At 42.2% G+C, this 11,234-nt stretch overlaps 1 protein-coding gene across 2 annotated transcripts; it reads left to right on the top strand.

Annotated features, from left to right (window-relative positions):
• Positions 1–237: 237 nt before the first annotated feature.
• Positions 238–10,388, top strand: cdca7b (cell division cycle associated 7b). Of its 2 annotated transcripts, none has more exons than XM_062529237.1 (10): positions 238–369; positions 3,950–4,090; positions 4,569–4,700; positions 4,955–5,392; positions 6,385–6,444; positions 6,654–6,821; positions 7,144–7,287; positions 8,282–8,431; positions 9,131–9,267; positions 9,902–10,388. In XM_062529237.1, the coding sequence occupies exons 3-10, from the start codon at positions 4,620–4,622 to the stop codon at positions 9,921–9,923; spliced, it is 1,200 nt and encodes a 399-aa protein (XP_062385221.1). In that variant the 5' UTR covers positions 238–369; positions 3,950–4,090; positions 4,569–4,619; the 3' UTR covers positions 9,924–10,388. The 2 variants fall into 2 exon arrangements, with proteins under 2 accessions (XP_062385221.1, XP_062385220.1); XM_062529236.1 differs by lacking the exon at positions 238–369 and adding an exon at positions 3,405–3,545.
• The last annotated feature ends 846 nt before the right edge of the window (positions 10,389–11,234 follow it).

Below are 11,234 nucleotides of genomic sequence, written 5' to 3' on the forward strand. Positions count from 1 at the left end.
AAACAAAGCTTAAACAGCTGCTTGTAATTTTCGTTAAACTGCGCGCGCATTGTGACAGCGCTGCTACCTGCTGTGAGGCTGTTGCGCTGCGCGCGCGGGCGGGCGCTCGGCGTTCGGCGCGCGAAGGATGTGCGACTGCGGGCGCTGTTATTTCCTCTCCTCCCGCGCAGATCACGCGGTGCAACCGTATCATTTCGCTGTCATCGAACGAGTCGTTAGCTCCGCGCGTTAATGAAGGCTGTGAGACCGGCTGCGAATAAAGAAGCACTGACGGAGTGGAAGAGCGTTGTGTTTTTTTCCCCTGCGGAGGACAACCCACTGCCTTGCACTTGCAGGTGTTTGCGCTGACAATGCTGGAAAAGCGGTCTGGTAGGTGCCAATTGAGCAGAAAATGAAAAAGAACGACAAAGACAGCCATTATTTGTGGTCGAAAGATACTCGTCTGGAGCAATCATGCGTCGTTAAAGCTTTGTGAAACTCTCAGCTGTCACTGACTAACTTTGGAGGCGCACACATGGTGACAGTGGCTCAGCAAGGATGCCAGATGTTGATAAGCTTTATATGTATATATTATACACATTCAAACACATGCAGTTGCAATTGTGGATTAAGTATACACAAGGGAACAAATGGCACCCCACATGGGGTTTGAAATAATGGTTTATTCGGCATGATAACCTACCTGAAAAGGTATTTTTTGTCTCATCTGTTGTCTTCTTAGCTTGTATACCCTAATTATTTTCTATCTTTTATATTGAACAACATAGGCTATAAGTAAACTAATTGTTGAAAGTGATAATGGAATGGGAAAAATATTGATGCACTCCATTCATGCTTTTCACTTAACCAATAGGAATTTTGTAACTAGGGAAGATTTTCTCTGGAAGAAAATCTAAAGAGCACCATTAGGAACAATATTTAGCCTATACTTCTCCATTTGATTGCTGTTCTCTATTTTCAAGATGTTTTTGTTGGTGGGGTTAAATCAATCAAGGGCACAAAGGTGGAAACAACTGAACCCACAACCACTTCATCAGGCTGACTTAAGAAAACTCAAAAGTACTTTTAAAGTTTAAAAGTTCACTCGTTCTCTGCATGCCCAGCATTTGATTCCCTAAGAAATCCCACTCTTTCCCATATCACAGAGATGATCAGGGATGATTACACTACATTACAGTAGTCATTTAGCTGACGATTTGATCCAAAGCAACTCACATACAACAGTCAAGGTATAAAAGTGCAATGGGACGGTCATATAAGTGCTAGGCCTACTCGTATAGACTCCTTCAATATTAATTTTGTTAACATCCAGAGCTTGGTAGGTTGGGTGTGCGTGCAGCATGGGGTCAGGAAAATGGAGCAGCTAATAGACCTGCATGTTGAGCTACAGCTACACCTTTTCTGTGAAGTGTACCGTGAAGGGGAATAGAACAACAGTTCAAGCGAAGTTAAGGGAAGGAGACGAGGGAGAGTCAAGTGATAAGTGCCATTCTTAAGGGGATGATACACGGAGCAAACTTTTGAGCAATGTTGCTGGGCAACCACATAACCAGTTCCATTGATTCTGATTTGATGATATTTGCCGACTGATGATTAGTTCTCTAAAAATGAAATTGTTGCCCAATATCAGGACCATGGCAGAGCCACAATATTGAGGAACATTGCCCATCACTATAGTCTAAAAGTGGCCCCATGTCTGAGTGAAACAGAATTCACTTGTTATTGTATGCACACAGCACTTTCACATCTGCAGTTTTGCATCCCTTTTTTACAAAGCGGAATTATCCCACTGCTTCTGACATGACCTCTGTGACCTTGTGCAACAACTGCATGATGATGAGATCATTATTAGGAAAGAACTATAGTAATACTCAATATAGTAATATTAGTAATTCTAGTAGGCCTACTTCTAGGAAGTTCTGTCTGTAATATACTGTACCTCAATATCTTTACCCTCTCAAATATTCCTGTACTTAGCCTATGTCCCAAAATACTATAAGAGTCATAAGATCTCGAATAAGAATAAGATATATTTTATTCACCCTGAAGAAAATGTGACCAAAAGCGTACGTCACATCATGCACTGCGGTGAAGAGTTAGTCTGATGGCTTGAAGGAATGACCTGTGTCTCTCAGAGGGACAGTTCAATTGTATAACATTTTGTCCCAAAATACTGTAAAAATCAGATTCCTATAGATATTTTTTGAAGGGGACATTCTTGACATACAGGCCCATCATAGGCCTATAATGGTCTCTCTACAGTGTAACTGGCAACTGTATTGATTTGTGGGTGTTGTTGTGTGTGTGGTGAAGTCTACACACACAACACACACACTTCAATACAGTGGTTGCCAATATGCAAGGCAGAGTAGGCTACAAGAAAGCACAATAAAATGCCTTAGGCCTGTGGCTGCCATGTCACTGATAATTGGTTGGGTTTTTTTGTTGTTTTTTGGGGGGGAAAAACTTGACTAACTTTGCAGGCGCACACATGGTGACTGTGGCTCAGCAAGGATGTTGATAAGCCTTACATAGGCTATATTATACACATTAAACAGTGCAATTGTGGATTAAGGGAACAAACGGCACCACACATGGGGTTTGAAATAATGGTTTATTCTGCATGATCTAACCTACCTGAAAAGGAAAAACAGCTGGCAGCACACACTTGGCATAATTGACCTGACTTTGCATTCATCATGGGGTGAACCTTCAAAAGCAGGCGTCTGGTTAAAGACTTTTCATATGTGAACCCAATAGCCTACATGAATTTGCCTATTTATTGGTCCAGTAGGCTACATTTCATTATATCATGATTAGGCTGAATGGTTTGCTTTGCTTGATTTGTCGTAGGTTATCTGATCCAGCAGTGAATATGGTAGCCTCGGGGTATACATTGTTGCAATTATTTTAATCGAACCCACAACAACGAAAATGTCCACTTGCGTGGCATGCTGTGGTAGTAGTCGGCGCGCGCGCCACTACCGATGACTGCATAGCCAACGAATTGCCAACTAACAGTTCATGTTAAAACTCTATGGGGAAACTAGGCCCCGGAAACCCCTACGACCGCCTACTGTACACACTGCACTGACTGCAACCTCGAGCCTTGCCTCCCGCGGGTAACCTTATACCTCTGTAGTCTCAGGCCGACCTCAACCATAGCAGGAGTTTTCGCGCGAAACTCTGAGGGGCCTAAGTTGGACTGTTCCATCTACACAGAGTTCAGCGGAAGGGGGCGTTAGTTTTGAAGTGAAGTTAACTTAAAATAAATTTACTCCCAAAACGAATAGTTTAAAAATACAGTAACTTGGATATATGTAATCTATAATGTATCAAGTGTATGAACTAGGAATATGTGATTGAATTTCCATTGCTGTGGTTTGTGTATAACAAAACTCACCCCTCGGTGTTGATAGAGGTCCACATTCCCGTGTTGTTTTTTAAACCATTCATTCTTTGTGAGGCAGAAGTTGCATGCTGCATGCTTAAACATGGGTAAAAGAAATAATCTGAAAAGGCGTAAAATGACTAAAACCACTAAGGTAAGTTAGGCCTTATTGGACGATGATACACGATGATAGTTCTAGATTGGTTGATAAACCCTCGGTTCTTCTCAGTGACTTGTCCACGCTTCTTTTGATAAAGACATCAGCCGCACACCACAATGTACCAAAAGCTATCTTTGCACCCCTTGATTTGACAACAACCTGTTTAAGTTTTTAGCCGAATTTACTCATTGGACCGACAATTATCTGACTTCAGTTAACTATTCTGTTTTAAAAGCAGGTACAAAATATGATCATACAATTAGTATTTGTGTTTACCATTGCCTGCTTGCTGTGATTTGTCGATAATGCAATATAGTGTAACGTGATCAAAGCAAAATCATGTTGAACGTGTCCACATTTCTTTAGTTTTATAAGTGCTTCTTCACTCTTGTCCACAGCCCACTAAAAAGGCTGCTGTAGAGGAAATATGTGAAATCCCAAGTGAGGACAAGGATTTCAAGGGCTTTAAGTCTGAGACCCCCGTGGACCTCTCGGAAGACAGTCGGGATAGCCTGCATTCTGAGGACTCTGGAAAGGCTGTAAGTATAGTGACTAGACCTGAGGTGATGAAGGTGTACTTGTACAACACATTGTACTGGTACTACTATTCGTGTGTGTGTGTGTGTACGTGTGTACGTGTGTACGTGTGTGTGTGTCCTGAAGTTGGCAGGATTTACTTCTACAGGGCGGGAACAGTTGACACCACCCCCTTCCTGCCATAAAGTGTAATATGAAGCACAAGAGTGTGTAGCACTTAGGACGTGTTGATCGTCTTCAATACACAGCTTGTTTCCCCTTCATGGATTAAGACTAGGCTTTGTCCTGGATTGATAGAGGTTCAGTGACGATCTATGGATAGAGAACTGGGTTGGGATGAGTTGCTGGTACACTTACCATACTTTGCTTCACTTTCATTAAGCCTGATTAAAGTCTGCAGTGGCGTTGTTGTCAGGTAGAAGTTTTCACTATTCTGTCATTATTTTGATATTGATTCTTCCTCATACAATCCATTTGTAGGATCTGTGCTTCCGCTCTAAGTACATCACAGACAAACTGGCCCACATCTTCATGGACACGGACAGTGAGGAGGAGTTTGAGGGGTTTGCCAACGACGAGAAGACTTCACACAGAGGCCGGAAGAGAACAAAGGTATGAAGAACGAAAATGCCGTTAAAGTAATTCAATTCAATTCAGTGTATTTGGATGTGTGTATGATCTGTATGTGTGTGTATGTTGGAAAGGCCCCATTCAAGTGAATGGAGCCTTCTGCAGCATCATGAAGAGCCATGTGATAAATAGGATCATTACATTATATTATGTTATTAGATCATATTGTCGATATGAGGTATCCGTGCCGACCAAATGAAAGGTTCTGAAATATTTCTGTTGTTTGTTTTGAGCAGTCGTTAGACTCCGAAGAGGACAGCGACGAGGACACCGGCTTCTATTCCGAGGGCGAGGGGGCTGTGCCACCCAGGCGGCAGAGTTCCGGGCTGTGCGTGGCGTTCCGTTTCCCCGTCAAGAAGAACTCTTCCCTGAAAACCAAAACCCCGGCGGCCGTGATCAAGAAGCCCCAAAACGGCAAACCCGCCGCGGAGAAGAGGAGAGGCGCCGGAGCACGGCAGACACGACAGAAAGCCGTCGTCCAGCCGCCTAGCAGACCACAAAGGGGTGTGGTCACAGCGAAGCGGCGAGGTAAGCAGCCGTCAGATGAAGAGGAGGAAGAGGAGGAGGAGGAGAAGAAGATGGAGGATGATGATGAAGCAGAGGAGGAGATGTCAGAAGTGGACACCCAGGCCCTCAGCAAGCGAGCCAGGAATATCCAGGAGAACAAAGCCATGGTGAGGATTGTCATGGTTACTGGGGGTGCGTTCGTAAATTCAATCTGACACTCTGAAAAATAGAAGTTCGAAAAAGACGAGCATTCTAACTCCCAGTGAATTTACGAACGATTATTTGTGTTTATGTTTACAATATGGACGCCACTACGGCACTTTTGAAACAGGGTTTATGTATTATTCAAAACTCAATTCCACTGATGCAAGAGCTTTCTTGACAGTGATGATGAAGAACAATGTGAGGGCAGTTATTTAAACCGTCTACATAATCTTGATGAGCAACGCTTGTAATGTCAACTTGGAAACGTTCTTCTAGCACTAGCACTAAAATGCTAACCTGTTAACGTTACGTAGGTAACTAGATTCGTTACTAGCTGACTGATGTGACGTCACACTCTGCTACTCTGTCCTTTCAGCTGGAGTGCCCAGAGTACGCTCTGGGCGCTCCGAGAGTGTGACGCTCTGAATAAACTAACGATAATTCCATCCACACTCTGAATTTACGAACGGTTAAAAAAGTTTCAGAGTGTGCTCGGAGCGCTCGGAGTGCAATTTACGAACGCACCCCAACACTCAAGAGTTGATTTCCCAAACAATGGGATTACGCCTAGTTGTTCTGGTGAAAGACCAAAAGCTTTTAGTGTAGGACCTGGTTCTATAGATCTGGGACTCGGTTAGATCTTGGACTCGGTTCTAAAGGATCACTGGTTGTTTGTCCAAAGAGCATACAGAGCATTTCCAGAAGAATCTCTCAAACACACACGGCCCTGTAACAAGCTTGAAAGCACCTTATGAATGTAGTGGAAATAACTACAGCAAGTATGTGGTATGACGTACCTTTTGACAATATGTTTTTCCTGCTTGTGTATCAATGGCTGTCATCAGAGCAGTTTGTTTTTAAGAAGAATGAAAAATGTTGTAGCGGGACTGCATGTGAACTTTGTCTTATTTCTCAATCATTATTCTCTGCATTTGTCCCTTTCCTCCATTTTCAGCTGGCAAAACTCTTTGCTGACCTGAACGCCATGGAGCAGATCTCCCCTCTCACCACCCCAGTAAGTTTTTATCTGTCACCATCATGGATCTCCTGGGTGAGCTTTGGATATGTAGACAAAAATGTGTGTGTCTGTGTGTATAAGTGGTGTTATTTCCGGCATGCATTTTGTGTTAAGGATCCATTTTGGGCATAATGTGGACTCTCTGTGTGTGTGTTTGCTTGGTCCTCTGATCTCTTTTTAAATGAGTACTGTGGCTTTGTGTCCAGAAAAAGAAGAAATCGCACCAGAAGAAATCGGTGTCCGAGGCCCAGAGCGAGAGGCGGAACCCCTCGCGGAAGGCCCGTCCTCGCGATCACTTCGGCATCGAGGAGGAGCTCCCGAAAATTGTCAAGCAGTTCACATTAAAGAAGGAAGACCTGCGCAGACTAGTGGAGGTGAGAAATACACATAGATATAGATATAGATATAGATATCAATACAGTGTACAGACACAAGCACATACCAGACACGGGCACAAAGACGCCCATAAACACAGAAATAAACTTAAGAAGTAAATGTCTTACAGCTGATTAATTGCATTAGGCCTTGTTATTGTCATTGAGTTGATGGTGATGAACTCCAACGTTGTAGCTCTGGCTTGGTCTCTGATCTATAGTGTTCTTTATAGATTAGTGGGCTAGGTAAATGGTGGGAAAATGATGGATGTTAAACTCAATAAAGTTTGAGTGTGTTAATTGACTGAGAGGACTTGTTCAGAGGGCGGACTCCGAGTCTCGTGGTGGGAAGAAAAAACGACGCTCCAAGATGAACCGCTCCTTCCTGCCCGTGGAGGACATCACTGAGGACGACCTGACCAACGTAGCCGACCGAGCAAGCGACAAGATCCTCGACAAAGAAAACGTACGGAGTCTCCACGCTTCTTGACTTACACGCTGACATTTGCATATTGCTATTGCGTATATACTGCTTCTGCGTATTTGCTTTTGCAGCGTGCTGTAAAACGCTCATCACTGATGAATGAATGATGACAGATGCGTGCTATTTATAGAATTTATTTATATTTCAGCTGCATAAAAAAAAATGTGCATTCCTAAGCCATTTCCGGTGTTGCACTGAGCTAATGGTAACTTGAGAGCAACAACAACAAAAAAACTAAAGCAAGTTTTAGTTTTGTGGAACCTAGTTGCTGCAGCATAACACTGCTCACGAAAAATTAGGGATATCTGGCTTTCGGGTGAAATTTATGGAAAATGTAAAAGGTTAAAGCGACAATGGTATTATATCATCAAAGTAGAGCATTTAAGCAGAAGCATGCAAAGGTGATTTCCTCATCTCAAACAATTTATTGAAACAAAGGCCAACAAATTTCACCCGAAAGCTGAGTATCCTTGACTTTTTTATTGTGAGTAGTGTGTGCTTTGCGAACAGAACGCTTCAGCTGCGCGTTCCCGGTGTAGCCCGACTATAACTGCTCCTTGTAGTGGAATTGCACCCTGTTGTGGAATTGAGCCCTATTGCGTTGGCTGTTTGTTGTAGTGGAATTGAGCCCTGTTGTGTTTGCTGTTTGTTATAGTAGAATTGAGCCCTATTGCGTTGACTGTTTGTTGTAGTGGAATTGAGCCCTGTTGTGTTGACTGTTTGTTGTAGTGGAATTGAGCCCTGTTGCGTTGGCTGTTTGTTGTAGTGGAATTGAGCCCTGTTGTGGAATTGAGCCCTATTGCGTTGGCTGTTTGTTGTAGTGGAATTGAGCCCTGTTGTGTTTGCTGTTTGTTATAGTAGAATTGAGCCCTATTGCGTTGACTGTTCGTTGTAGTGGAATTGAGCCCTATTGCGTTGACTGTTTGTTGTAGTAGAATTGAGCCCTGTTGTGTTGACTGCTCTTCCTCCCCCCCAGGGCAGCACGTGTCATCAGTGCAGACAGAAGACGCTGGACACCAAGACCGTGTGCAGGAGCCTCGACTGTGTAGGGGTCAAAGGTCAGTTCTGCGGACCCTGTCTCCGGAACCGCTACGGAGAAGATGTCCGAACAGCACTCCTGGATCCTGTAAGCAAAACTTCTTTTGTTTTCTGTTTGTGTGTGTGAGACAAGCACAGTTTCCAGGTGTTTGTTTCCATATTGTTAAATCATAACAACTGATTAATCATCACTTTTATGGATGTGATTGATAAAATACATTGTACCTACTGAGATAAGAAATAAAACCAGGAATGGAGCTCACTCACAAAAAGTATAATCCAAAAAAACAAGAGTTCACATCAAAAAAGTGATTTAATGGCCCAACATGCTTATAAAAGAGACCTAAAGTGCAAGTGCAGCACAAATGTTTTGGGTGACCCCATCCTCAGTGGCCCTTCTGAGATAAGCACATAATGTAATCTGAAAACTGCTGACCTGATTAAAAAAAAGAAAACAATGCAACTGATCTCAGCTGGTATTCTGTCTATGTTACCACAAGTGACTACAGACTTTTGGCCGGTACACATAACAGCTGAATTCCTCTATCCAACCATAACAAATATATATATATATATATATATATATATATATATATATATATATATATATATATATATATGAATATAATATTCATATAAAATATAATATACATATAATATACTATAAAAAACCCTTCAGGACATAAGCTACTGATGAGTATAGAAATCATAAGATGTGAATTCTGAGATATAAGCGTTTTCTAGACCGCGTGTTGATGCCAACTCTCCTCTCCTGTGTGCGCATCAGGAGTGGGAGTGCCCCATCTGTAGGGGCATGTGCAACTGCAGCCTGTGCCGCAAGCGGGACGGACGCTGTGCCACCGGTGCCCTCACCCGCCTGGCCAAACACTACGGCCACAGCAGCGTCAGGGACTACCTGGAAAGGTGAGTACAATGTACTGAGGTTTTATGGTTATGATTATTGGATTTGGCAGACGCCTTTGTCCTAAACGACATACAAATAAAAACAATACAATAATGAATTCAAGCAATAACCCAGTGAAAATGAACAATGGAAATACGGGAGAACAGCAAATTAACAAAGTCCATTCAATCAATCATATTATGACAATTAACAAGCAATGCCAACTTAAAAGGTTGTCTTATGGTAGGAAGTCTATGAACAAAAAGAGTGAGTGTGTGTGTCTGTCTAATGTTGATCTTGGTGACGATGATAAGTCAAAACTGAAGCAAATCAAAAGGCAATAGTGAAGGTTTGTCCCCCCAAACAATTAAGTGAAAGGAGGTTCGTTCTTTGGTTAAGCACATTATATCACTTCCTGTCTGAGGGTGTGCAGAATGTTTATTTTTGGGTGCAGAAGTGATGAGCCTTGATGGTGTGTATCATCTGATTGTGAAGTGTAAAGGGGCGTTCAGACAGGACGTGGTTTTTGCAGTGAGGCGTTCCTTTTTTAGGTTTCGTATTGGCAGTAGGAGTTTAACGTGCTGCTCTTGCACCCAGAGCCTGCTTTATGATCGCCCGTTAACAGCTTGCTCTTTTTCTACCCCTTTTCCTCAGCCTCCAGAAGCAGCTGTCATGAATGCACTTTTCACCTGTTCACCTGTAGAGGGCGCTCTTTCCCCAGGACCCAACCAGATGAGGGCCTCTCTCTGTTTTCATCTCCACACAAAGCCAGTCAGCATAGAGCAGGTTTTTAGTGGTGGGCCTGAAATCTTAGCTGTTTTTAAGGTTTTTTTTTTAAAAAAAAAAAAACTTGAATATTACACTTTTAACATAACTTGAACATGATTGTTCTCACTCTTAATGTTTTTAATTTTAGACACTGGAATATAATTCCATTAGATTTTAAACATTATAAAAAAAAACTTTCAGTACATAAGCACAACGGTTTGTATATGATGTGAATGTTATGACGTTTGGGAGTCTCAAAAGGAATATATGTATACAGTTTGTTTGATTGATTGTTCGTTTGTTCAACCATTTATTTCTTTTCTCCGTTACCAGAGGTCTTTATAATCAATAAAGATGTAGCTCAGTCTTTTAATCTACCTCCTGTCAAGATTTTATTTTGGAGTGAGAGTTAGAGAGAAACCATACAGATTTGGCGAGTTCTTAGCTGTTTTTTCATTTTACGCTGGCAGGTTTCTCTGCAGAGCTTCCCCTACAGCTTTAGCGTGTATATTTTGCAGCACTCCTCAATCCTCCAGTCTGTCTTTTCATGAGCATGAGCATGATCGCGAGGCTGCGAAACTTTCTGTTTGCCAGTGCACTGGCCCACTGGCCCACTGGCCCAAAGTGTTTTTCCACTCACAGACGCTACGTGGCAGCGAAACGGTGAAATTAAGCTAATAAAATCTGAGCATACTGTAGTTCTCCTTTACCATAGTTCACAAGCAATTAGTACATTTGTAGTCATTTTCTATTAAGAAATTATATCTTTGTCATCTCCATTTTCCTTTAAATTGTAGGTCTTAGTTATTTCCCATTGGATCAAGTATAGGTTATCGGAGCTTGTCCGCAGTCTATTGTTTTCTCAACCTTATAGGACATTTGGAACTCCTTTCAGAGGATGGATGGTTTACGTGCCATACATGTAGCATAGTTTGTTGTTCCATGGTGACCATGAGTGGTGACATAACTAAAAGTAACGTTTTGGATCTTGTTTATCAAATTACATTGCATTGATTGTCAGGATATGAAGGTTCAGTCTCACCGATGCATTTCGTAAGCTGAATGAGTACATGATCAACTCCAGAGGGCGCTACAGACCCTTTCAACTGCATAAACAAACATGCGTTTCTAAGGCATTTCCGGTGGCACAGAAAACATTGACCTAATGGTAACTTGGCGACAAACAAATAATAATAATAACAAGTTTTAAAGTAAATGT

The sequence above is a fragment of the Sardina pilchardus genome, chromosome 24 (genome assembly GCF_963854185.1).
Source record: "Sardina pilchardus chromosome 24, fSarPil1.1, whole genome shotgun sequence".
Taxonomy (NCBI): Eukaryota; Metazoa; Chordata; class Actinopteri; order Clupeiformes; family Clupeidae; genus Sardina; species Sardina pilchardus.

Excerpts from the sequence above, each read along its gene's own strand:
- cdca7b (XM_062529236.1), top strand. The coding sequence starts at position 3,495 with ATGGGTAAAAGAAATAATCTGAAAAGGCGTAAAATGACTAAAACCACT. Across the intron at positions 4,701-4,954 it reads GAGGCCGGAAGAGAACAAAG|TCGTTAGACTCCGAAGAGGA; the intron begins GTATGAAGAACG and ends TGTTTTGAGCAG. Across the intron at positions 8,432-9,130 it reads GAACAGCACTCCTGGATCCT|GAGTGGGAGTGCCCCATCTG; the intron begins GTAAGCAAAACT and ends TGTGCGCATCAG.